The following is a 26878-nucleotide window of genomic DNA, read 5'->3' as shown; positions in this document are numbered from 1 at the left end:
GGCTTCACCTTTAAGTTTGGTAACTTCTCAACAGAAGAAAGAGATGAATTCTATAATGCTAATTATTTTATGGATAGCTCCTAAGAAGAGAATGTATTGTTCACAAAGGAGATTTGACAATGATAGCTACATAACCTAGTGAATGCAAAATTGTTTAATCCTGACTTCAGACTGGAAGAGTTTTTAACTATTCCTTCCATCCTACTTGTCAACCGTTGGCACAAATTTCACAGATTTCCATTTGCACTAATTAGAATTAATTCGTTTTGTAGTACGAGACAATTTTGTCACTTCTTTAAATTTTTCAGAGTTTTGCAGAGTTATCAGATTAGACAATTTGGAAATATGTGACCTCAAAAGTTCAATAACTATTTGATGCCAGCAAATGTCTGTTCCTAGTGGCATCTGCTTCCCTTTGATATTAAAAAGTATGTATTTTTATTTACATTTCCCATTCCATTTTAGCATATAAGTCTAAAGAAAACCTATTATAACATAGAATTAAAGCAGATGAAATTTAGATGCACCTGTGCTTCCATAGTTATATAAAAATGTATGTGTGTTTTTCAGTTCATACAATTTCAGAGACCCCCACAAACATACTGCAAGAAGGAACAAGGGCTCCTTTGCCCCTCACCTCCCACCCCTGGTTGCCTTGACAAGCAGGTTGATGTAAATTCAGGTCTAGTATTGATACACAGACCTTACTGAATATGTTTCCTACTTAACCATTTGGCAGTTTTGCCACAAGCTGTGTTGGGAACATGCTGTCACTTACTTGAAGAAGGTCTATAATTTTGCTTTGAAAATGAGCTTGCACTGCTTTATTTTTAAACTCAAATATGAACCACTCTCAGATCAAGCATTAATAGGATAGAATAATTTAGGAACTACGTGGCCAAACATGGCATTGATCACTGTATTGCTACCAACCTTGTTCAAAAAACTGTCAGGGTATTCTTGGAAAAATTCCTTCCTTATGAACCTTTTAAGGTATTTTAGAAGGCGTTATAAGTCAATGTGTTGCATACAAACCTTTCAGTACTTTGAAATGTCTACCAGCCATGAATTTGAGGCATGGATTTTTAAGGGAGAGAGTTAAGTCTGTGCCCCCCAAAAAATCAGTATCAAATGCCATATGATAACCTGACCCTAGGCTAATCTGTGCATTCCCTTATCCTTCTAACATAGGTCTAGCCTATACCTACACCTGGATCCAGACCAGTTTCTTTTTATCCATCATTAAAACTGGTATTTCCAGTTTATTACAGTAAACTGTAATAACAGTTTACTCTGTCAATGTTTGTTTTCCACTACCACCTGCTCTCTAATGGAAATAATTTAAGCTTTAAGCTTTTTGCCAGTCTGGTTTTCAGCACATGAAAGCACTGTCAGCTGTCAGTTTTCTTAAGATAGGTTTTTAAATAGAAAATAGCCAATATCAATATTTCTTTGTAAAGAATAAGTTCATATTTAGATCTGCCTTGCTTCTTCTTCAAGTCCAGTGCATCTGCTTTGGCAAATATCACTGAAAATGAGGCAGCAGGATCAAAGAGTCCTGCACAGGTGGAGTCAGAGATGTGTGCTCTAAGAACACAGTCTTCTACCACTAAAGTCAGTGATTAAGCAGCAAATAGAGTTTCTGAAAAATTGGAATCAGCTTCCACTACTGTAAGGTAGGTTTTCTGCAAAAAGTGATGGTAGGAAGGAATGTCTTCATGAGAACGTTGTGTCACTAGGGAGTAAGAAGCATAAAAGTACTTTTTTCTCCCAGATAGGAAAGCCAAAGTGAAAAAACAACCTTTAAGAATCTCCTATTTACTCTGATCAAGAGTTTTCCTCCTGGATTAAAATTTCCAGATGTTTCAGGATTGTAATGCCAGCCTAAATTCTGATTTGACATCAAAAGAAGAGAAAAAGAATTAATAACAAGATTCAAAGTGAAGTAAAGGACAAACATGTTCATTGGAGAGTTCTTCATACATTTTTATAAACTATTATTGCTTTTAAATGTCACACAGATGTCCCTGCACAAGTCACTTCTTCCAAAGCATTGATACTTCACACCCCCAGACTAGACCCTGAGTGAAATCACTCAACAATTTTATGTCTTCATTTAGGCAGCTACAAGGCTCAGGAGGACAGGAGGTTTTCCAACCTCACACCCCTTTGGTTACAGAATGTGCAGTTGTTTAATTGGTTTGCTCACAATGATTGCAAGTTTACGTGGTTCTGATCCTTTACAAAGTTATCTGAGCAAGTAGGAAAGTTGCTTCATTATCTTTGGCCCAGCACGTGCACTGAGTCAAGGACCCCTGGAAAAGGGGGAAAGATACTTCTTTCTCAAGGGGAGCTGAGGGGAAGCCACTGGGAAGAAAGACATACTCAGCACTGTAGTGGTATCAGATTCCAGAGTGATTTCTTGAAAGAAAAACAATTAATCAATGTTTACCCAACATATACTAACTTTTAAGGACATATATTAACTTTTAAGACAAATATATATATATATATATATATATATATGTATAAAATTTAACATAACACTTTCATAAATAACAAATTTCAGATCACTTAATTCAGTATTATCTTCTTTTATTTTTATAAGTAGCTAGGTAGTACCTTGGATTTTGACAAAAAGAATAGAATTTGGGATCTTTAATACAAACAAGTTTTTTACTAAGCCTAGCAGGGATAAAGCAACAATGATGTCTCACAGCTACCAGGCCCTTTTAGTCAGTACTCTACCACAAATTCTCTCAAGGCTTCTGTTTTTGTAGTCACAGCAAGCTTTGGCATCTCCATTTTTTCCTTCTGTGCTCTGCCTTGACTTTGCCTCTCTCCAAATAAAAATAAAAAAAAAACATTCCACCTAAATAGTTCCAACCTTTAAGTGATTATACATGTGGCTTTTTTCCTATTTGGAAAATTTTATCTCAAAACTTCTGCAATCATAAGTTCAGGGCAGGGCCACATCCTCACTCAGCTAAGCCTTTTCAAGATTTATTAGCTTTGTACTAATAAGCATTGCATTTATTTTTTAAAGTAGACTATTCTTTTACTCACTTTGAGCTTTCTATAAAGAAACTAGATGTTTAAACACCTTTTTTACCTCAGCATATCAGATGATCTCTAAGGTCCCTTCCAAGCCAAACCATTCTGTGATTCTAGGACACTAAAATAAATAAATAAAGAAAGAAAGAAATAAAGAAATAAAGCTAGTATATTTCAAAATTACTTAATATTATGGCTAATATGAAATATGCAATTTTTAAGCTATTTATCAGAGTTTTTTGTTGGTATGAAGACAAATTTATTGCAGTGCCAAAAATACCCTCATTTTTCCCTGTGAAAAAGTCTTTTATTCCTCTGCTTCTAGCTGGTGTCCAGGTAAGCTTAAAAACTAAAAAAATGGTAAAGATTGGTAGCCTCCCTCCTATTAAGTCCAATATATGGCTTTGCTTCTTCTGCCTTAGAGGGCAAAATTGGGTGTCCAACATCTGTGTGGCCCCAGCTCCTAAGCACTTCATAGGACTCCTCCCCTCTGTATTCCACTCAGAAGCAGGTAACTGATTCTTGTGAAAGAGGATTTTTTTCTCCCAATTTAAAAGGAGACAGCTTCTCTCTCCAGCTGCTTTCTTCTTTGAAACTGTTACACAAATTCTTTTCATTGATTTATATAATCTTTCTTCTAACTTTAAACTTTATATAACCTTCTAACTTTAACATTGGACTAAATTTAGTCAGATATATGTTCTCATACACACTTGTTCCTGTGACAATTTTGTTTTGTTTAAATAACTCTTCTCTCCCTGTTACTTTCACTCCTAGTATGGAGAATCTCCTCCAAGACTTTGTTATACAAGCTGTTTGTGTTTATTTTTATCAAATATACATTTTGTTTACCTTCTCCTTACACTCTGCATTTCAATTTCTTATTTTCAGGTAAAATTCTAGAAAACATTTTTGCTCCCCGCTAACCAGCAACAAAATTTACATAAGGACCTTTTTTGGGAAATAATTTAATGAGAAAGAAGAAGTTGAGCATTGTAAATCTCTTTTGAATTTCTGAAGAAAACCAGCCTTGATCACTCAAAAAGCAAGTAGATAACAATGGCAACAGAAACACACCCACATCCACCTTGGGCTGTATTTTGGCAAAGAACTGTTAATGATGGAGAAAAGTTATGAAAAGTTAATCTTGGGGAAATTGTGATTAAAAATTCACAGTAAAACTGAGGATTCTCTAGAATGATAAAGTAATAATACTCTGTTTTCTATAGAAAGGTGAGATTTTTTTTAATCTTCTAGCCATAACCATGTAATCTCTTGTAAAGAAACCTTCCAGATTTTTCTTGCAAACAATGAAGACAAATGGACCTCTCCTAACAGACTGATTTATGCCCAGTTTCCCATTTGTCTTCCTGTTTCACAAGCAACTAGTTATCTACTTCACATTAGTAGTTAAACAGGTACTTAAATTTTCTGCTGAATAAGCAGCTATGAGGAAAAAAAATTGCAATCATATAGCCCACAGTTTGGAGGATAATATAATGTGCCTGAAACCTTTTAGTCATGGTGCAGCATTGCACTCAAAGTCAGTGAAACTTCATGCAAACACAAAGACGTGTCTGTGTTAAGAGTGATCTGAGACCACGACCACAAACTCCAGGGCTCTGGATCTATTATAGAATAATGTTTATTAAAAAGTTAATTTTCCCTGTGATATTCAAATGGACTGAATGTGCAAGTGATTCTTGCTCAGCCTGAGTCCCACTCATGTAAAACTAAGTTGAAAATGTTTGTTTCTGTATAATGTTTCCAGATACTTCTGTCTCTCCTGAGTGGGGAATATAGGTTGCTTCTGTCCTTACTATTCATTTCATATAAATTTGAGCCATTTGGCAGCTTTTTGGGTGAAGGCATACCATGGAATTTAAAGTATTAGCTTTTTTAATCTACAGCTCTTTGAATTTGTTCTCCATCAAATTTTCAATTAGTTGTCTCCCTTAAGTCAGGTTGCCAACAAGAAATTATTCATTCTAACACAGAAGCTCCTCAGCCACAGGAATGCATGACTATAAGGCTGGCTCAAAAGATCCTCATTATTTTCTGACAACTCCTTAGGAACAGTTGTTTGAAAACACTGTGAAATAGGTTGCATTTGAATAATGTAGAGGTGCCTGTAAATGCAGCCTGATTCAAAGCAAAAACAACAAAATGTCAAGGCTGGCTAATTTTAGTAGGGGTAAAACTGAATAGTTTTAAACTAATCTTTTCAGGTTTTCAGTTTCCAGTTCTGCCTAGATCCATCCTTCATCCTCTTTTTCTCTCTCCAAACATTTATTTTTTTCTTACCCCTGCCCTCCTATTTAAAAAACACCAAGAGTAAACCCACTCTAACCTCAGCTCCAGCTCCATGCTCAAGCCCCCAAGCCACTCCTCACTTTCTTGTCCACCACAAAGCCCCAGATGGGAGGATGCAGGAGGGGTCAGCACCTCTGCAGGCAACCTCACTGGGCTTCAAATCTGGACATTCAAAGCAGCATTGCTAAATAAGGCCATTCAAGAGCTGAAGCACTAAGTATTTTGGATGGGATGTAAAAAACACTCTCCTTGTTTATTCCAGGAGTGTTTGCATATTTTTTAAAAGTATAGGCTTTATATATTCAAGCTTTTCCTCTGAGGGTTAGAAACATAATTCCCATGTAAAGCAAAGCTGAATCCCACAAAACCATGTGATTTGGGGGCTGTGGCCTGTTAAAGACAAGCATAATGTATTACAAGACTCACCCATGAGAACTGGCAGGAGTGAGTGCAATGATAGCATTTCAATCATCGTAACAGAATGTTTGGAATCAAATATATAAAATCACAATAAAATGTGACAAATATTTCTGCCAGTCTCAATTATATAAAAGTTTGTTTATACGCAGTGTACAAGCCAAATCTAAGTTGGCCTAGTCCCTATAAACCAGAATGAGGAAGAAAGCTCTAGACAAATATAAATAACACTTCTTAAAAACAAAAGCTTATCTGAGTCTCAATAAAAGTATTTCTCTTGAAGATAAGATAAACATTACTTCTTATTTCATTTTCCCTATATAATATATCCTTAGTGACTTTTAGAAAGTTGTAGAAACAGATTTTTAAAGACAGAAGAATTAAGATGTAAAAATGAATTGGAATTGTGAGGCTTTGCTATGCTTCTTTTCATAATAGAAAACAGTCACACCAGAAATTAATCATCACAAGCAATAACTTCTAAGAAATTGAGAATCACAGTCTATTTCTCTATAAAATGTTGTTTTTCTTAGTACTTAACACCATGATGTCTTATTGTGGCACACAGCTAAGGAGGTTTCTTTTATGTGACTTCAGTATGCTTTGAACTAGGTTCCAGTTGAGAATCACAACAAAATATATTACGTTATGTGAAACAGATGTATCTGTTACTTTAAAAATTCCAGCCACTCATAAAAATGATGATTTGAGTGCCCAGAACCACTGTTTGGAAAAAATATACTGAAAAAAATCGGGATTATCCAAATCAGTCCCTGGCATAAACACAGCAGTAGGGGAGCAAAGTATTTACTGGAAGGTAGCTTGTGATCAGCCCTCCTCCAGCAACACTGTTCATTGCTCTAAGTCAGTTCTCACCCTGCAGACTTTAGCAGAGAAATCTTCATGCAACCATCTCTCTTGAAAAACCTGCTCTTTTCTAACCCTATTTCATTACAGGCACTTTTAGGAATCATTCTATGTGCTATTTGAAGCAGCCATCTTCATTAAAGTTATATATGTACTGGTAAAGTACAGAACTGCTCATTGGTGTGTGCTCCTGAAAAATACAAAGCATCAAAGTCCTAGAAAACATTTTCGATGTATTTGTCTCCTCAGTCACCTCATGAGGTTCAGAAATTGCTGGTTTTTTGTGAAGGGTTGTCTTTTGGTGGAGGGTACTAATGAATTTCACCCAGCCAGCAGGATGGACCATGTATACAATGAGAAGCATGTGCAAAGATGAAAACTGCTTTAGTAACTGCCCAGAAGCGCCTTGAAGGACTAAATGTATAAAAGAAACATGAATAACAAAAGAAAAAGCCGAAACCACACATGAGACCTCAGCATAAAAGGACACTGACACACTTCCTATTCTGGTTTACTGTGAAGAGCTAGTTCTCATTTGGTTTGCTAAATATTTGTTTTGGTTTGCTTTTGGTCTCATTTAATATGATGGTAGGTGTTTTTAGCATTTGCACTCCCATGTTAGAAAAGTGACCTTTTCTGTAGTATACAGGGCAGAATTATATACTGGAGATTAAAATAATTTACAGATGCATGTTAACATATTAAATATATAATGCAAATGCAGAGAAATAATAAATATACAAAGTTCACCTGTAGATTTGCTTGCAAAATAATGAGTACATTGTAGAGCCCTACAGGGGTATTTCCTCTGCATATTATGGCAATATTATAGAAAAGTTAACATGGAAATGATTGTATGTAGCACTAACAGTTCACAATAGACTCTGCCAACGACAGGCTAATTAGAGGATCTGTCCATGAGCAGCTATGGACCACATCCAGTGTTAGTAAGAGCAGTGCAAGCAATGTTGTATCTTCTCTGTTGTCCGCAGATGAAAGATGTGAAAATGCAAAGGCAGTTCAAAGGAGGGTCAAAATAATGAACGAAAGTATGAGAAAAATAAACCCTATTATATGAATCTTAAAGAGCTCAACTTATAAAATAAGTGCTTGATCATGAATACATGAAATAGTGGGAGGCCTTTGAACCTTGCTGACAATGACATAACGAGATCCAATGACTAGAAATGGAAATTAGGCAACCGAACTTCAAAGTAGCTGAAATTTCACAAAAGATGACATTTCAGAGAAATTACACCGATTAAATAGTTCAACAACTTAGCTTTACTAACACCTTGAACCTGTAAAGTGAGATTAGATACATTTCTCCAGAACAGAATTACCTCATCTTTTGGAAGACATTATTTGACTTGTGATCATGGATCGAAAGGAAGAATAAGACTGGAGAATCTTCCTGGGTTTGAACTCCTTGAATTGGATTAGTATCAGGCATGTCTTTTATTTCTGAGCCCCAGGGAAATCAGGACCTGCATGCACATCCCCCACAAGCTCTGTAGTTCTGCATTAAGATAAGGATTAAAAATTTCATGCTTTTGGATTTTTCAAAATGCCTGTAAAGTATTGAAAATAGATGTTTTGCCATGTCACAGTTTTTGGTTCAGAGTGGGGCAAAGGTTCTCACCTTCCAAAAGCCGCAGAGCTTAGCTATGGGGAAGGGTAAGACATAGAGAAATATCACCTCCCAATTAGTATATTTTATAAATTATTTAATTAGTTAATAATGTAAGCTGATGTAGGGAAGAAAATTCCCTTTCCAGTGAGGATGGCAGAAACAATCATTTTCCACAATTTTATAACTTAAGAAGAGTAATTCTGCTTTTTCCATGCCATTTTCAGTGCAGAAAAATCAATTCATTGTTCATGTAGTAAGCATTTCATCATTCATGTAGTAAGCATTTATTTTCCAAGTACAGAAGTCCTTGATCTTGTGTATTATGCCTGATAAGCTGTAACATCAATATCAAACAAGTTCTCATGGACTGACTAGTGTTTGACCTGATTAATTAAATTAAATTAGGTAAAAATCAATGTAAAAATCTTAAATATTGAATTTAACATCTGGCCAGTCAGTGTAAGCAAAAGGTGATACACAATACCTATATTCACATATATGCAAATATGATTGATTGCCTAAATAGAGAAATTTTACTAACAGAATCTTTCTTTTCCTAATGGTTCTAAAATCTGATCTGATTTTTGTATATGCTATTACTGATCTATTTCTTATGATTTTTATATTCCTATTGCACTTAGAAACTCAAAGAAAACCAAGAAAATTATTTTAATGATTTCCTGCCTTGGCCCAAATGATTCAGTTATTTCTAAGATGCATACTAAGGATTATTATAACATTTTGCTGATGTACACCTTTAAATGCATTTTAACCATGTGAGAAAAATTTTCACTTTTTCATGTAGAAATCTAGTATTCCAGCACTCAAAGTTTAAAGAAAGTCTGTGACAGAAAAATGGTGTTTATATATAGATACTTTTTCTACTGGCAAAAACTAGCTATATTTTGAAGATTTCTGCAAACTAAGTAGTCTTTTATAAATTATTTAATTAGTATAATTTATTTAATTAGTAATTATTTAATTAGATCTGTAGGTGCTTAGATGACCTGAGCTGCAAGATTTCTGAGTGACTTCTAGAAGAATCTTGCCAGCTGTGACTCTATAAATTCCCCTCCTTGCAGAATACTCTGGGGTCCTCCAACATCCTAAGTCCCAGCTCCACAGCAAAGGGTCTAGATACAGGGAGATGTGACTTGTACTGAGTGGACTCCCAAAATTAATGGAAGTTTTTACCAGAAAGATAAGATACAGGAAAGTAACTGCCCCAACTCAGTTGCTCCTTCATGTACACAAGACACTAAATGCTATCTCACCATATCAGCTGAATTGGAAGAGGCAGGAATAAAGTAGGGTTTGAGTATTTTTGAGGTAGAGGAATCTGGAGTGTTTTGCTGATCCTTTTGACAGTCCCACGTTAACACCAGGCACACCTGTGATAGGGGGCATTCTGCTCCAAAAGCATGCTCATGTTGTTGGGGAAGTTAGAAATATTTCACAAAAGTGTCTTTGGGTTTAATTGAAATGTGCCATTGAAGTTTTTCCCCAACCTCAAACTTTATTAGAGAGATATTCTTGCAATTTGCACAAACTAACCTGAACATTCTTATTCCACAAATGCATTGATGTCAGCAGCTTTTACCCAAACCCATATTTGATAACTCTGCTATTTAAACCCACAGGCTGAGTACAAAAAGCTACCTAAGTTGAAAGTAGTTACGCTCATAATGATTTGTGCTGGTTTTAATTAGCATGTTCTATAGGAAGCTGAATTGGAATAAAATATTAATAGATATTATTTTCATTGTTCAGCAGGCCTGATAGGTTTTTATTTCTTAAACAGTGCTAAAACTTCCATCTGATTTAAGTCACGCTTCTTGACAGCACAGTATGCCGATTTCAAAGCTTGTGTCTCTGGAAAAACAAAACAAAATAAAACAAAGCCCATGCAAATGAGCATAATCAGCAATGAAAACTTGACTTACCAGTCAAAACCTCTATCATTTTTTCAGTAAATTTTTGTACCTCACAGATCGATTTTTTTTTGCTACATGAAAATATCACATTTCTAATCAACTTGGAGAAAAGGGTGTGACTGCAATGGAAAGGAAACCAAAAATATTGATAAACTTGGTCAAAGTATAATGTCCTGATGTAAAAATAACAAAATTTACTTTGGTCAAGAAAACTAATATTGTACTGCAGCCTCACCTGATCAGTAATTAAGCAAAGGCTCCCATAAGGTCTCCCTGGAGTTATGGTCTTTTAATTTAACTTTGAAGAAGAATACGTTTGGATTAAAAAGATATGTTCTAACCTCATTTATATTGACAGAGTTGGTCTAGTACTATAGAGTCTGTGACCTTGATAACACATACATATTTCAGTATGGACATGATCTCCATTCAAAGAATTGCAGAGGTCCATTGCACATGGAGCTTCCCCATTGGATACACCAGCCTTATTTATATTAGCATTTCATACAGGAGGTTTTGGCCTTGTAAGTGACACTGAGGAATGTATAAAAACAAAATTGAGAAGTCAGCAAAATGCCTTGTAAGGAGAGGGGCATACTTTGCTTTTCAAAGCAGTATTATGAGCAAGAGTACGGTGAGAACTGTCTATAAGTGACTGAAAAATAACCTTCCTTGAAAGGTTTAATTACAGTTCTGTAATGCGACAAGCACCTTATTAGTGCTTCAGAGAAGAGATGCAGAATAAACATGTTCCACATATGCTAGAAATTCCATTATGGATTTACCCATAAAACTATCCATAATCAAAACATAACTCAGGAAAAAAAATTGGATGGGCAAATGTGTTTTTTTTCACTGGCCAAAACACAAGGACAATGTCTGTCAGACAGGATGCCATCTGTAGGGGCACAAGAATAAACAGAGTATAAATAATAGGTCTTGCCCTGCCATTTACTAATTCCTTTCCTCAGCACAGGGTTTGGATGAGCCCAGGTAAGACAGGAGGTTCCTGTTAAGCACTCATACTTTTAAATATTTTTATAACCTCTCACTGAAATTGGAAAAACAAGTTTTCATTCCATTTACCTAAAGTTGAGTTTATTCACCATCCAATAAAAAACAACAGTTTTGTTGTAAAAACTGTCTTTATGTGTTTACCTTCCCATTATAAGTGTATTGTTAGAAAACAAGTTTGGTGATTCTGGCTTTTCATCCTGTGCTGGTAGTATTTAATACCTGTAGCATTTAAGAATGTGAGGGATATTCCCATGCTGTCGTGACTAACAAGATAATTGACTAAACAGACAAACAGAAGATGCAAAAATTAATTGAAGTAAATTGGAGATGTGAATGTTGGACATTTAATTCTTCATCCAAGAACAAAAGGGGATAAACAGAAAAGAGAATGTCTTGCAACACAGAAAAGTCAATGTTCTCCCAACCAGAAAAGGCAAAATACAACCCATTCTTCTCTCTGCCTCATCGAGAAAAATTATCTTTGCCTTTATAACTCATGGAAGGGCACTTCTATTTTCCTTATCAAGCCTCAGCTCTTCAGTATGGGAGGGCTGCAAGAGTGGCTTTACTAGGGACAGGAAGCCTCCATTCCAGCACAAGAGAACTTGCAGGTCCAAGGCTGCCCAGCATGCCCATGTGCCCTGAGCCTGTCCCACAGGCAGCCTGCAGCTCCACCAAGGCAGCCAAGCAGATGGAAAGCTGGCAGGAGGTGAAGCATGCTGTGTTTACATCTGTCCTGGGATGCTGCACTGTCAGAGGCACAAAGACACAGCCATTGAGTCCCTCCACTGTAAATGAGACATTTCCCACAGTGAACAGCTTGGGTATTAAAGCAGTAATGTACCGTTTACTAGGCAAAGTACTACTGATGTTAATTATAAAGCTAAAACAACATTTTCTGAAGAAAAGAGACTTTGAGGGAATTGAAAAGCTAACCATTTCAAAACACTGAGAAATTTTCTAGGGAAGTAAGATTTTTCAAATTCCTCTCACTGAAACAGGAGGTCAGTTCTTGCACATTTTAGCTTTTGTCAATGTCTGTTGCTGGAATGATGGTCACACAAAGAAGTTGTGAGGCTGGCCACTCCACAGCAGTAGCATTGCCTTTTTGTTCAGCCGTAAAAAAGACACATATTTGTCCCAAACATTTTGCATGAAAAGTCATTCAGGAACATTTTTTCACTTGTAATCAAATAATTCTTTCATAAATGGTACATTTGTGAACTTTCTGAACTTAGTCTAACAAATGTTTAATTTCAAAAAATTGAAACAAACTTTTTCAAAATGGCTGGGTTTTTTCCCTCCCCTTTTTCTTCATTTGAATTATTAATGGGTCCCAGTGTTAACAGAGTCTGCAAGAAGATGTAGATAAACTGAAATTATTTTTATCAACAATTAAAGCAAATAAGTCTCAGCAAAAGAATTCCACAGTCATAGAGTCATAAGCACAGCACAAAAACTCTGTCCCTCAGAAACTGCCTCACAGCTCCAGAACTTTCTGTTCTGCAAACATGAGCAAGAACAGACTTCTGGAACTAAACCAAAAGTCACGTTATTACTGCTTCAGCCAAAAAACAGACAAAAACCCTGACCTGAGCACAAACCAAGCAGATGTGGAGGCATTTCTGCAATGTACACCACAAAGGTCCATCCTGCAACAGACAGTAGTGGTGTCATCACTACATCAAAAGTCTTCCTAAGAATTCCTGTAGTTACTCCTCCTCAGCAGGATGGTAAGGACTTCCCATAGCACAGCAATAAAAGAAAGAAACTGAATTTGCAGTGATGTTTTACAAAGGAAGCCATAGTGTGCATCTTCATTCTCTGAAGCAACAATTCATGAGAAGAATAGGACTCATGTTGACTCCAGTTTGTTAAACTGGCACTCTGCAGTTTTACAGTTAATAATATAAATGTGTTCATTTACCATAATGATGGTTCCATGCAATATTTTAATTATAATATTTTCTTTATGTGCAGAGTACTCCTAGTGTTACAACTTCAAATGTTTGCATTAAAAATCCCAAATAAAAATATAGCATGCTTTGCAAACTCAGAAAAAGTATCAATTGGTTTGTGGGTTATAGGCTGATTTGACTGAGAATTGGAAACATCTATTCTATTTTTGATTGATTTCTTGCATGGAAAGCATATTTTCAGATAAAATGCACTCTTTTTTTCCTGAGAAACAAAATAAGCCAACATAAAAGCTATTGGAAATGGAGTAAGCTTACAACAGAGGTATTTGTTTCATAAATTCCATCAACTAGATTTATTTGGGCTACACTTATGTTAGTGCTCCATGCATTCTGGTTTCTGGCCTCTCTAAAAAGCTGCCAATGTTCTTGTGCTGGGACTCCTTTCCTGTATACTATGAACTGATGTTTTCAGGATATACATTTTTTTTCCCACAGCAACACTGATATTTTCTACAAAATGTTACTTTAAGTAGGAAAAAATATTTCATTAAGTATATGTTTAGAAACCTCTTGCATATTGTCTGTATACATATATATACACATTATACATATGTATATAAATGTATCTGTTTATATACATAAAGCTTATGCTTTAAAATACAAGGAAAAAGCATTCTTCATGTTCTCCACAGTAATCCTATACATAGGCACAAAGATTTACTGAAATCCCTTGAAACTATGTAAGAATAAGGGCATTGTTCCCAAAATATTAATTTAGTTTTAAGAAATAGATAATGAAAATATTTAATCATACCTTGAAATAATATGTAAGCTCTTTGCAAAGCTTTAGAAGTTGAGAAAATTTAAAATCAGAAGATATATTTTTCCCCATTAAAATTAAGCAGCTGCCTATTGAAACAAATTTTTTTTTCTGTGTGCTAACATTTGAAATAGCTATTGCCACACAGACAGAGCTGCTGAATATGGGTTAAGGCAGATGAGAAGGAGAGAGCATGTTGTCTGTCTCAGTTCCCTTTGAGGTAGACTCTTAGAGAGGAATGGATGAATATCTAGCACTCTCACAGAGCTGATTGGTGCCAGGGCTGTTGTGGCCGTCCACAGGAAACTCACCAAAACCCCACAGAATATTTGTCCACTTGCACCATTTCAACCTACCAGTGCCTCTGATCTTCAGACAGCTTTGCGGAGCATTTAGCAAAGCTGCAAAAATTTGTTTTACAGGGGAAACCACCTGGGTATTGTGCTAGCTCCAATCCCACACTCCGTGAAGAAAGAGCTCTGTGAGTTGCCTTTGATTCTTCCTATGCTCTTCTGCTTTTAAAAAGTTTCTGCTGAAGAGTTTTATCTGAGGGATTAGCTTGTGTTCCATAGTCTGTTTTTGCTCCAGCAGATGCCTACTATATCTTGAAACCTGTGAATTTCATGGGATGAGGGTCCGAGAAATAGCCTGACACCTTGGGTGGTGGCTTTTGCCTTGAGCCTGCCCTGTTTAAGAGTTTCCTTTTCATTTAAGAAAATCTATACAGCCCCTATAAAGCAACTGTATTTTTTTGCCCAATTCCACTGCATGTTTTTTATGCATAACTAATTTGTGGTTTTGGGTGAAAGTTAGATATTAGAACTGCATTACAAAGTTACACTTAACAAACCAATGCAAATAGTTTCCTTAATAACTGCCTTAACAGAGAGTTTTGGCAGCTTCTAGCAGAGATATATTTTGTTACTGTGAAGCTTCTGGTTGCATTTCTGGCAAGATCAGGAATCAAATTAATGAGTTATCAAAATAAATTGAGCAACATGCTAATTATTGCCAGAAATGAATTAATGAAGCCAGATTGTGTTCATTTAAATCAGATAAATAAGTACTTCCTCCTCCATGTAACTGTTTGTTGTTGCTGTAAAGACAGCCTTTGAAAAACTTTGACAATGCCTTTTGACAACTGCTTTTCACTTGCTGGTGAAATGACTATTTCAGTGTCTACCACTGTTTCCTATGTACCAAATACAATTGGCCTGGTGCTATAAAGTGCTCCAAAATGAGATTGAGCAGCATAAAAATTAAGCTTCCAAAGAATTCCCACGCCTTAACTGCAGTCTCAAAACTGATTTTCTGAACCAGAAATATGGTAGTTTCTGTGGCAACTTCTACCCATTTCCATTAATCTTTAATGTGAGAATACAGATGGTCAAATGAGCAAGAACAACCAGTGAAAAGTTTACATGATGCCTTCGTAGTGTCAGCCTCAGCGTGAAGATCTGGGCCCTAGCAGACATTTTTAGCTATTTATAGGTTGAGTTAATGATATACAGAAGTGAAAACCAAATTCTTCAGTTCTTCCTTCAGAAGTACTTGACAAGGAGTCTGGCTATGCTGTCAGTAGGATTTTCAAATCCAGTTTTCAAAGGTGTCTAAATGATTTTAGAAGGCTATATCCCATTTTCAGTTTCAGAAGCGAGTTACTTGTTTGTTGACTCACATTTGATTTTAAGAAAATGTCTTTTTTTTCTGCATCAACTCCATTTAGGTTTGGTTTTAGTTATTTCCTGTTGGGTTTGAGATTTTTTGGAGTTTTTAAAGAAAATGTAAATGTCCTGAAAAGCCTGTATATTTTCTTCTTTGTCAAATAACAGCGGCAAAAAACCTTAAAGCACTAACAAAGATGTACTGTCTAGCAAGATATTAATAGAACAATCTTGCACTAACTATCCAAATGAACAGACAGAGGCCTTCTATGTTATAAAATGAAACATTTTAAAATGCACAGCATTTAATATACTGGGTCACCCCAAGGATAATCCAGGTTCCTCTGATTTGCTCCAGTCTGATGTTTGGACAAACAACTCATGAAATTTCCTGCAGGGCCCTGAAATTTGTTTGCACTGCACATCTCTCTTCTGAACATAAAAGCCCCAGGAAATCTGCTGCCTTTTGTGCAACAGAGCTAAACCAAAAGCAAAGCTACACATCTTCGCTTTTCCCTGACTTTCATTTTGAAATTTCATTGAAATTTCATTTAAGTAAGTATAATTGAAAGGTTTTGATTATTTTTTATTGTTCTTGGCAAGTAGTGCTTGGCTGAATTTTTAACTGTGCTTCATATGTTGACTAGTCAATTTTTTAGACAGCACATAAAAGCTAATTCTCATTTTCTCATTACCCTCACTTACGCTTTTTACAAACTCTTGGTGGCTTGGGGCCTTTTATTTTTCTTGCTTCTTTTTAAGTCGCATAGAACCACTCCTTCTGAGCCTAGTTTATGGGAGACTGGAAATTTTTGTTGTTGTTATTTTGACTAAGATGGTCCTTTAAGGACAGGGGCATGACTGGCATGTGCCCTTCTGCCGTTTGCTTGGCAAGGGGCCTCTGCAGCACAGGGTTTTGGCCAAAAGAAACAGCCAATCTCCTTGACTCCTGCACAATGTGCTGCATGTCCTTGTGCTCCTGTGTTTGATGGGCAGAGGGAGAATGGCAGTGCAAAGCTCATCACGAGGTCTCAGCATGTTTCTTGTCTGCAAAAGACTTTGTGTTGCTGATGAAAAGCAGACATACAATTACGATTTGTTGTCACTTCTCCTTTCATCCATGGAATGTCTACATTTACAACTGGGCCAAGGTTGCTAGTCTAAATGGTTACAAAACCTTTTCTTAACCAATAACAGGCGTGGTTGGTAATTTTACTAGTTGTATTTATTCCAAGCATTTTATTTCCAAAGGCCCCCGCACCCACAGTAAAGGCAGGCACCCAAATTCAGTAGGTGTAAACTGCCAGAAAAGTCACTTATCACAACACCTGTGTAGAGAAACTTAGTACAGTGTTACTTCTTCACTCTGACTGGTTTCCAGCTCAATTAAGTTTTCAGAAATAAGGACTTATTTCTGTGATTCAGCTAAATAGAGTTCTCAGCTGAATCTGCTAATGTATTCGAAGTTTTCTCCCTACTACATTTTCATCCCTCCTAATGACAACTTCAGTCTTTTAATATTCTCAAAGCAAGCTTTAGAAAAATAAGGGGGTTTTTGTGTGAGTTTTCTCCTTTGTTCCCTCTCTAACTTAAACCTTGTATTTTAAGATCCAGTCTTCATCAAAATGCCTATAAATTTTCCAAAAAAAAGGATTATTGAATAACTATGTAATTATTAAATTCATAAAAACACACTCATTTACAATACTGTGAGTTAGTAGTAGTTTACAGTTTAGCTCATGCCATCTTTGAACATTTTGAAATAGGTTCAACAAGTGCAAAGACACAAAGAAAATGTTGGCCAAACTGCTTTAAAAGCAACCATGCATTCAAAAGCAAATTTTCAGGTAGGTTTTTTCAGAATATGAAGGACTTTTCAGATGTTTGAAGCATAATGTTGAATATTTAAGGCAGAAAAAATAGCTTTCATTCTTGTAGTATGTGGCAACAGAAGTCAGCACTCTTTGGTGAATTGTACAGACAGTTGCAAGTCCCTGCCATTTGACAAGTTGCTGCATATTAGGAGAGCAGACAATAAGACTATCTTTTATTCTCACTGCAGTTATTAAGCTGAGAGAAAGTAATGGCAGTGGACAGTGATAGAGACAGAGTAAATGGAAAAGTTATAAATTCCATTTTTATGTCTAAATTATGTGACTACTGAGGCTTCTATTAGGAAATATCAGGCAGAGACAGGCAGACAATTGGAAAATTGATTGAGTCATCAGCTTAAGTCTTGGCAATACAAGAGCTGACAACTTTGAAACAGCTTTTAGAATTCTAGATTTCTTCAACAAAATGGTAAAATCAAACTTTTAAAAACTGTATGTGTGTTTGTGTTTGTTTGTGTGTATACATAAGTATTTTAATTCCCTCTTTTGTGACCAAGGAGTGTCACAGACCCATAGTGTTTAGATTCCATTTTCAGAGATACTACAATTTATGCTTGGTTATTAAAATTTAAATTTCACTTCACAAATTCCCAAAATAAATGCAGATCTGTATCTACAAATGCCATTACTGACTGCACAGACAGTAATGGTAGAACAATGTAGGCAATAAATGAAAATTTGTCATCATCATATCTTCGAACACCTGCAGATTAACACCTGCCAAAATTGAAGCATTTTCTCCTTAGAATAGAGGATAATTCAAGATAAGTTCTTTTCTAGTTTAGCAAAAATTCTTCTGGGAAAAAAAAATATGTAAAAGTACTGAAAATGAATACATCTAGATTTTTAAGTCTCTACATAAGTAGTGTGTTTATTTTTCATCACAGACTCTTTTGAATATGTGCATTTCCCTGACTCAAGAATCATGAACAAGAAGTAAGTACTGTACCTGAATGTTTGCCAACCTCTCTTTGCTTCTCAATACTTAGTTGTTATTGCATTCAACTACTGATTATTGATGTTAATTGTATGATTCACTCATGCTAAGGGTTACATGGCATCAGTCACAGTCTTTCCACGTCTTCTAATCTGTTACTGCCTTCTACTTTTGTCCTTTCTGAAACTGCCATGTCCTACTTTATCTCCTAGTTCTCAAATCACCCCTCCAGGATGATTTCTGAAGGGTGACTTTATTTCCACTACACTTGTCTCTATATAAACTGAGTATAAACCCCTAAAGATTGAGTATATAAACCTCATCTGTCTTTCTGGGAGAGCATTTCAGGGTTTTTTAAGAAGGCTAAGGAGCCATCAGCCCCACGCAAGTCATGCACTGAGGGGATGCGTGGGAGGAAGTGAAATCACAAACAAACTTCACACATGAAGCTAAGGATCTTCCAATACCTGGGAAAAACAGATGTAGGATTCTAGACTCAGTTTGTAGGAATCTCTGGTAGGGCAAAAAGGTGAGGTTTGATTTTGAAGCCAGTTAAAATAAACTGAATGCATGACCAGACCCAAGCTCATATAGAGACTCAGTAGCACATCCTAGCAAGGACTGCAAGCTTTCCAAATCCCACTCAGCTGTCCTTCACTGTGAAACATTGCCTCCTGTGTTTCTTTTCAACTGGGGCCTTTGAACACAAAGTTTTTCAAAGCAGTTCCAGAGTCATATATTAGTGGATAGCTTTAGAATATATTTTTAATAATCTGGAGCCAATGGATTTTTTCCATGGGTAATAAGTGGACTTTAAAATTATTATTGTGTCACTTTATCCCTAAAAATACTTCTCATGTGTAAGCATCCAAAATTAACAACTCATCTGGGAGATGGACTCAATAACTTTTCACTTTCTTCAAGTGTTTTTGTTTTTCCTCTTGCATACTTCTCCAAATTTATGTCTGCTTCTTGCAAAAATATTAAGACAGAAATGAGAGGCAAAGACTGAAAGCAACTTCTGTGTTTGCTGCTGAGATATTTTCCCCAAAGAAAATCTAATTGTCTAACAAGGTGACCCATCTTTATTCTACTATGAGGCATCTTGTCTTTTACCCATGATGAGTGCCTGAACTTCAGCTCAAGTTACCTCACTTTCACCACTTATACTGCTGTTGCAACACTATACCATGGATGCAATCCCTTTATCTTCATTTTAGGGTGGCTTTGTTTCTGGGTAGCATCACAAAATTACTGTCCATTTGCTGCACTTAGCCATCCCCTCCCTCTTCTCCTCTGTAGCAAACATCTAAAGCACACTGACTCATACCAGCTGCCTGGGAGTGTATGTGTTGCATCAGGATTCAACAGCACACACAGAAAGGAAATATTCAGCACTGAAATATATTCCCGTTGCTGCAAACCAATTCAGTTATAAGGAACAGAGCAATTCATATGCTGCCAGGAATGTGTGTTTTATTTCAAAACATGTCTCAGGTAATTGAGAGCAATTACTATAATTGACAGAGGAAATAACTCCCCAAATCAGTCTTTTGTTTTAGATCCTTCTTTCTCCTTTATATTTCTCGTGCTCTACCCTTTAAATGTCTTTCCACATTGCCTCTTCTCCATGGGTTTTTTCCACATTTCCTTCAGTGCTTCCAAATGATGGGAGCCCACCCCACAGGGCCTTCCTTTAAACACAGTTTAAATCCTTTAACAGATCCTCTGATTACTAACACAAAAATGTACTTTTGACACTTGGAAAGTTTTAATTTGATGTAATATGTAAGTGAACAAATCATAGTGTGGTTGAGGTTGGAAAGTACCTCAGAAGTACCTCTGGAAAGTACCTCTGAAGGCTGTCTCATCCAGCCTCCCTGCTCAAGCACGATCAGCTAGAACAGCTTGTCCAGGGTTGTGCCCAGTTGAGTTCTGAATATCCTCATGGATAGAGACTATAAGAAAACTGTGCCAGTGTTTGTCTACCCTCAGATCAAGGACATTTTTCTTTCATTTAAACAGAATTTCCTGTGTTTTAGTCTGTGTCCATTGCGTCTTGTTCTGCCACTGCCCACTACAGAGTAAAGCTTGGCTTCCTCTTTACTCTTTCCTGTCAGGTATTTATGAACACTGATAAGATCCCTCCAAGCCTTCTCTTTTCCAGAGGGAACAGTACCAGCTCTCTCAGGCTGTCTTCACATGAGATACTCTGGACCTTTGATCACTGTCATGGTTCTTTACTGGACCCACTCCAGCAAGTCCATCTTTTTCTTTTACTGGTGAGCCCCAAATTCCATACTCAGGGTGAGGCTGCACAGGGGCAGAGTCACCATCCTCAGCCTTGCTGGCAACACTGAGGATGCATCTTGCCTTCTTTACTGTCTCATGCTCAACTTGGTGTCCACCAGGACCCCTGAGTCCTTCTCTGCCAAGCTGCTTTCCACCCTCATCATGGATTGGTGAATGGAGCTGTTCCTTCCCATACACAGAAGTTTGCATTTCCTTTCTTGAGCTTTGTGAGTTTCCTCTCTGGCCATTTTTCCATCCTGTCGAGGTCCCTCTGAATGACAATACAACTGAGTGCTGTATCAAGAACTCCTCCCAGTTTTCCATCTCCTGAAAGCTTGCTGAGGCTGCACTCTGTCACATGGGTCAGTAATGAACATACTCAACAGTATTGGCCACGGTATCAACCCCTGGGGTACACCACTAGCGACTGGCCTTTAGCTGGAATTTGTGCCACTGGTCACAATCCTTCAGGCTTGGATATTCAGACAGTTTTCAACAGAATCATATATGTATATGCACATTCTATTATGCTGTAGCTCTTTTTTCCTATTCTTTTCCCATTCTTCTAACGTCATGTTAAAAAGGATATTATCACATCCTGTACTTACTTTAATGTCCCTGACATTCCCAGAGTGAGGCTTGATAGAGCAAGCACCCTGTGATTGGTGTAGGGACTGTGCAGTTTGGGGAGCAGAAATTTTGCTTCAAGTATTGAATTTTGCTAATTTGTCATTTTCTTCCAGGGGCACAACCACATTTGACTTTTTTCATCTGCTAGCTTCAGGGAAGAACTCAAATTCACAGGGAACATAAAGGAGGCCATGTAATTTCCTGTTTAAAGGTTTGCAAAACCCTCAGGTTTTGCATGTCACAGAGGCTACAACAGAAGCTATATTTCAGAAGTTGTTATTTTTGGCGGCAGCAAGAGGTCATAGTTTGGGGAGAGGCTGGGATTAGTGAAATCTTTTAACACTCTTTCATTCCAACTTGGATCCATCAGTCAGAATCGCCTCACAAAATTTCCACTGCGAGCAGGGGACCTGCAGCTTCTGCCTACCACCCTAATGGGAATTATAAGGATCTGTGAAAAAAGTTTTATTTTCTCTAAAAAAGCTCAGCATCTGCTTCATTTTTTCTTATGGTTATTTTTAGGCATCCCTGACACCAAGAAAATGTCACTGCAGAAACGTCCTACAGCTATCATGACTTGTGAAGAAGCAGCTAATTCAGCTTAAACTAGACAGCTCACTATGGAGAGTAACATACCAACAGCAGCTCACTGCTTGATGAAAGCAATCTTGGAGGATTTACCTCTATGAGCACAAAAGGCTCTTAGTTCAAAACTAGCTCTAGCAGATTCACCCTGACGGAAATCCCTCTGGTAACTAAATTAAAGGTGTGGAGGCAGGTTTTATGCATGAAGTTGAATTTGTGTGTGTGTGTAGGAGCACTGACATAAAACCTAGTACAAATTTGTGTTCAGGCAGGTAACGGGGTTAACAGCTGATCAGCTGCTCAGCTCCTTACAGAAAAAAAGAAAAAAAAAAAAAAGAAAAAAGAAGTTTGTGTACAGTACCCAATATCAGGTAATTCTGTCTGAAAAATTACACCTATGCTGCACTTGCAGATATTTTTTTTCTTCATATGGGGAAAGGGAGTTCTCGGGTTTAGCTAAATGAGGCTTTATTAAAACTCTTTTTTGAGCTATCACAAAAAACCACTTCATTTTTAAGGAAGTTAGACTTTCATGGGGCACTGGACTTACAAACAAGAAGGGGCAAACACAAATTAGAAAATTAAGAACCATTTCTGAGGTACTGACAGGTATATATTTATTTTGTTATAGATTTTATAAATGCCAAATACATAGCTGGACAGCTCTCTATCCTAGCTTATCCTTGTTTTTTAAACTGTGATCCCTGTGGGTCCTTTCCAACATAGGATATTCTATGATTCCATGACTGATCAGTGGCAGGACTCACCCAGTGTGGGTCTATAATTTTGGATGCTTAACAAAATCCAAAAGAATGGTCAGGTGTTAATTTACACCATGACACACATTTGGTAAATACAGAAATGTATTAATCACTGAATGACCTACTGTAGCTCCTTCAGCTGGCTGCAAAACACATGGCTGTAGACCTGCCCAGTATAACTTTGGTGGAAAAATCCCATATGTACAAAGTCACTTAGCACTAATCATATCAGAGTTACAGTCTGTAAAATAATACAAAATAAGTGATGCACATGTTTTCTCTCCTATCATAAGAAAAATAAAAAGATATTCCCAACATCTCCCAAAACCTTGCTGCAGTCACTCCTCTGGTACAAAAAACAAAGACATAACCCATTATTCCTGATATTTTTAATTAAGATCACGAATGAAAATAATACCTCAAATGGAACTCTCTTTGTACATCATAAAACAGCATCAAAGAGCACAAACAACCTTTGTGGCTCACCCTTCCACATGCACTTGCTCTTGCAGTGCAGTACAGAAATGGGGTTAACACAGAGTTTCTGGGACAGTGCACTCATCCTCCTTTCTGTTTTTTCCGTTCATTTTCTCACAAAGCTGACCAGAGGGAAGGAACGCACAGCCGCAATTACTCTCTTCAAGGTCTAATAACAGCCATGCAATATATCACTTTAAAATACATTTTTAAAATGAACAAGTTGCCCTCGAGCCTGAAGACTGGTGAAATCTCCCATGTGAGATCAAACCAGCACTTCTGGTGTCAGCCACAGCCCCTGCTGTGACTGCTCCTTTGAAGTGCTCACAGGTAGGGGCAGCTCAGCAGAGAATGCCCTGCTGTGCTAAACCAAGGAGCTTGAACCCAGAGATCGTATTTTCTGCTTGTTCTGGAAAAAAAATCCTGCTGAGCTGCAGGCATATGAATTCAAATAGAAGGGCTATAGGTACATTAGAAATATTGCAATTGATTAAATGACATTTTGCATGGGAAAGGAGCTCAGATTAAAGCCAGGGTCTTTCTGTCTAAGTGTAACATAGCTATAAACTGAATTTCAACCTGTGTTTTAAAGCTGGTGGCTTACCTTTGCTGTGGGAGTGGGTTTTAACTAGATCTGAGACGATGGCATCACCTGCCTCTAAAGGAGATACAGAGATGTCTCTCTGCATTGAGAAACAACTCTTCAAGTCAAGTTCCAGCTAAGCTACAGCAAATTTAAAGTCAGTGTTTTAAGACAGTGTATTTCTTTGTCTGCAGAGAGGAGCTTCAACCCCAGCTGTGAGTGCTTCAAAGGCATAGATTCCACAGCTGGTACTAGAGCTAGAATTAAGATGCCAGCTTCAACATATGCTAGATTTTATTATCCAAAGTTTTTCATCATCATTTTTATCAATGTATACATTTTAATAAATTGGAAGACATCTATAACACTAATTTGCAATTTTAAATACAGCTACACTCTAAAATATTATTTAGATGGAGACATTTTAGAATTTGTGAATTATTTACATTTTTCAGAGGTTATCCTTTTCAAAGGATCAGACATACACCTCCTGTAGTTCAGTAAGGTGCTGAAAGTCTTGCCTTTATTAGCACATCTAGGTAGAACTTTCCTATGATCAACCAAGGCCTCTGAAATATTTATGCAGTATACTGAGGAATGACTCCATATCCTAGCCAAGTACAATGTTCAAGCTGCAAAAACGCCAGTGCTACTATATGGAAAGATGGCATTATTTCCCAGACTTTGTTCTGAAATAACTAAAACACTTCAAGCACACAGCTTGGCATGCGGAGGGAGAGCCAAGAGTGAGAGTGCAGCTTTTGCCACCCTGTAAGTGTGGCAAGGCAGGTGAGAGCAGGCTCCTCATCACAGAGACACTGTGATGAAGCTTGGCTCACGCTGGGCTAGAGCACAGATTTCATAATATTTCGCAATAGAAATCCCACTGATACATGTTTCAATAGTATTTCCTAGATAAAACCACAGACACACTCCCCCTCCCCTTATCCCTGACCCACAGATAATGTGGTTCTGTCATTCTCCATCTCCTGAGTTTGGAGCCTAAAGAAAGGATCTAGAGGTGGGCAATAGGAAAACTCCTGCTGGTCCATTGTCTACAGGGTGTATTGAGCCAATAGAACTGGAAAAGTATGTTAAGAACTGGCTTTTTGGAGGCTATCAATTCCATTTTAGTCATGAAGTTTATTTAATCTGAATTGAAGCCTACTTTGAAGAGTTTGCCCTTTTATTTCTAATGAAAAATCTAAATCAATAATTTGCAGCCTTACTGGCAAAAAAAGGTCTCTTTAAAAAATCCTTGAGATTTTCTTGGTGAAATAGCTTTATTTCACTTTGTCTGAATTATTTCATAAACAAAGCATTCTTGTGTATTTGGCTTTGTTTATGTGTTTCCACTCCTTCAAAATGAAATGAAAAGGGACAAAAATGTAGAGAATGAGATGAAATCAGGAACAAAAGTGAAATTAAACTGGAGACAGCTCGGAGCTTCCTGAGAATCCTTTCTGCATACTCATTACACCTCCCATTTCCTCCCTCCCTTCTCTAGGCAAGAGGCAACATTCCATTTTATTAGCCCATGATGAGAAGCAATACAATGTTTGCTATCTGGCCAGGCTGGAATTACTGTCAATTCAGCTGCTCTGTGCAAGAGACATTAAAGAGCATCTCTTGTTCCATACTGGGGTTTACATTTTGTCTGCAGCTATGAAGCTTTTTCAGCCTTTTAACAAGGGCAGTACAATGTCTTTGGAGGGATTATATGGCTGCCCTTTTCTTACTGCAACTTAAAGTATAATAGAGAAGCATGGAGTAACTATAATGCTGTAATTAACTGGAGTGGCTCTGCTGATGTTATTAACCATGAGCATATAATTCAAGTGACTTCTGAATAGCCATAAAGCCCCAGGAGTGACATACAGCTCCATATTCACTTCATAACCATCTGTTATTATCAAAATATGTTGGATTTTCCAGTTTATGGTGAAAGTTTTAAAGTAATGCCTCTCTGTAAGATGCTGCAAAATGCTTTTCTAGATGGTCTGTGACTGGGGAATTAGGCAAAAATTATAATACATTTGTACAAAATATTAGTTTTTATTTTACTCTATCAAAGGAAATACATGCTTGTAATTCTTATTATCCTTTTTTCCTCTCCAATGCAACATTATTCTTCATTCTAATTCTTCATTCTGAGCAATTTATGTACATCTGACATAACTGAAGCCTGCATTAGGGAGAAGTGGAGAACACACAGTTCAAAGCCATTATGCTCTCCCTGCCCTGTGTTGAAGAGCTCAGCTTGTGCAAGTTGTCATAGCTCCATTGAGGTCAACATTCCAGCAACTGGTAGAGCATCTGATGCTCCTATGGTTTTATCTGAACACATTCATGATTTCCTTCCCATCAGCTTTCCTTTACATGCTAAACATTTATATTTCAAAAACTGTGTGCCTAGAATTTTACCTTTTAATTCACACAAGCACTTAAAAGTGGGACACAATCAGATCTAGGACTGGAGTTTGAGCCTAAAGTAACCAGACCTGATGACTTTATTACAGTCTCTGAAAAGCATTTGAGGTTAAGTGAATGCTGCTGCTGCAATGGACAAAGAACCTCTGTTGGTTTGAGGCTCTATTATAATTATTACTAGAATCAGAGTTAGTGTAAAATTCTCAGAGAATAAGCAGTGAGAAGATGGTCGTGTTGATGAATGACAGCGAGACCCATAGGGACAACAAATGCACATTACCAAAGGTGACTCTGCAAATGGATATGGTTTGTTGAGACACAGTAGTGTCTGGGGCAGAGGTAAGGGAATTAAATAAGCATAAAGTGAATTAAATATCATGGTAAATTTTATTGGACTGGTAGAGCTCGGATGAAAACTGTCCCAAGGCATGCAGAGCCAGGAGTCAAGGGAATTGACAGAACTGTCAGAGCAAGGGCTTTGCCAGGCAGTGACAGCCAGATTCAGCTCAGGGTCCAGATCAGACTAACCCATGGCAGTGAGGCTGGGGCAAGGCTAACGTGGGAAGTCAGTTTGCTGGTCAGGGTTCTCACCTTATCTGATGGGGGTAGTAAAGGTCAGACATAGCACCGTGGTTGCTGGGCAGGATCACGAT

The 26878-nt window shown here is 37.2% G+C and overlaps 1 protein-coding gene across 2 annotated transcripts in view; it reads left to right on the top strand.

Moving 5' to 3' along the window:
- The first annotated feature begins 14056 nt into the window (after nucleotides 1–14056).
- CLNK (cytokine dependent hematopoietic cell linker) overlaps nucleotides 14057–26878 on the top strand; it is a 57316-nt gene continuing 44494 nt past the window's right edge. The window contains exons 1-2 of one of the 2 annotated variants that reach the window (XM_038135026.1): nucleotides 14057–14455; nucleotides 18418–18466. In XM_038135026.1, the coding sequence (XP_037990954.1) occupies nucleotides 18456–18466 (11 nt within the window). In that variant the 5' untranslated portion in view covers nucleotides 14057–14455; nucleotides 18418–18455. The remainder of the gene's footprint in view (nucleotides 14456–18417; nucleotides 18467–26878) is intronic. The other variant, XM_038135027.1, reaches the window with a different exon arrangement.

The sequence above is a fragment of the Motacilla alba genome, chromosome 4 (genome assembly GCF_015832195.1).
Source record: "Motacilla alba alba isolate MOTALB_02 chromosome 4, Motacilla_alba_V1.0_pri, whole genome shotgun sequence".
In the NCBI taxonomy this organism is placed as follows: domain Eukaryota; kingdom Metazoa; phylum Chordata; class Aves; order Passeriformes; family Motacillidae; genus Motacilla; species Motacilla alba.
This window is presented reverse-complemented; position numbering and strand designations above follow the sequence as displayed.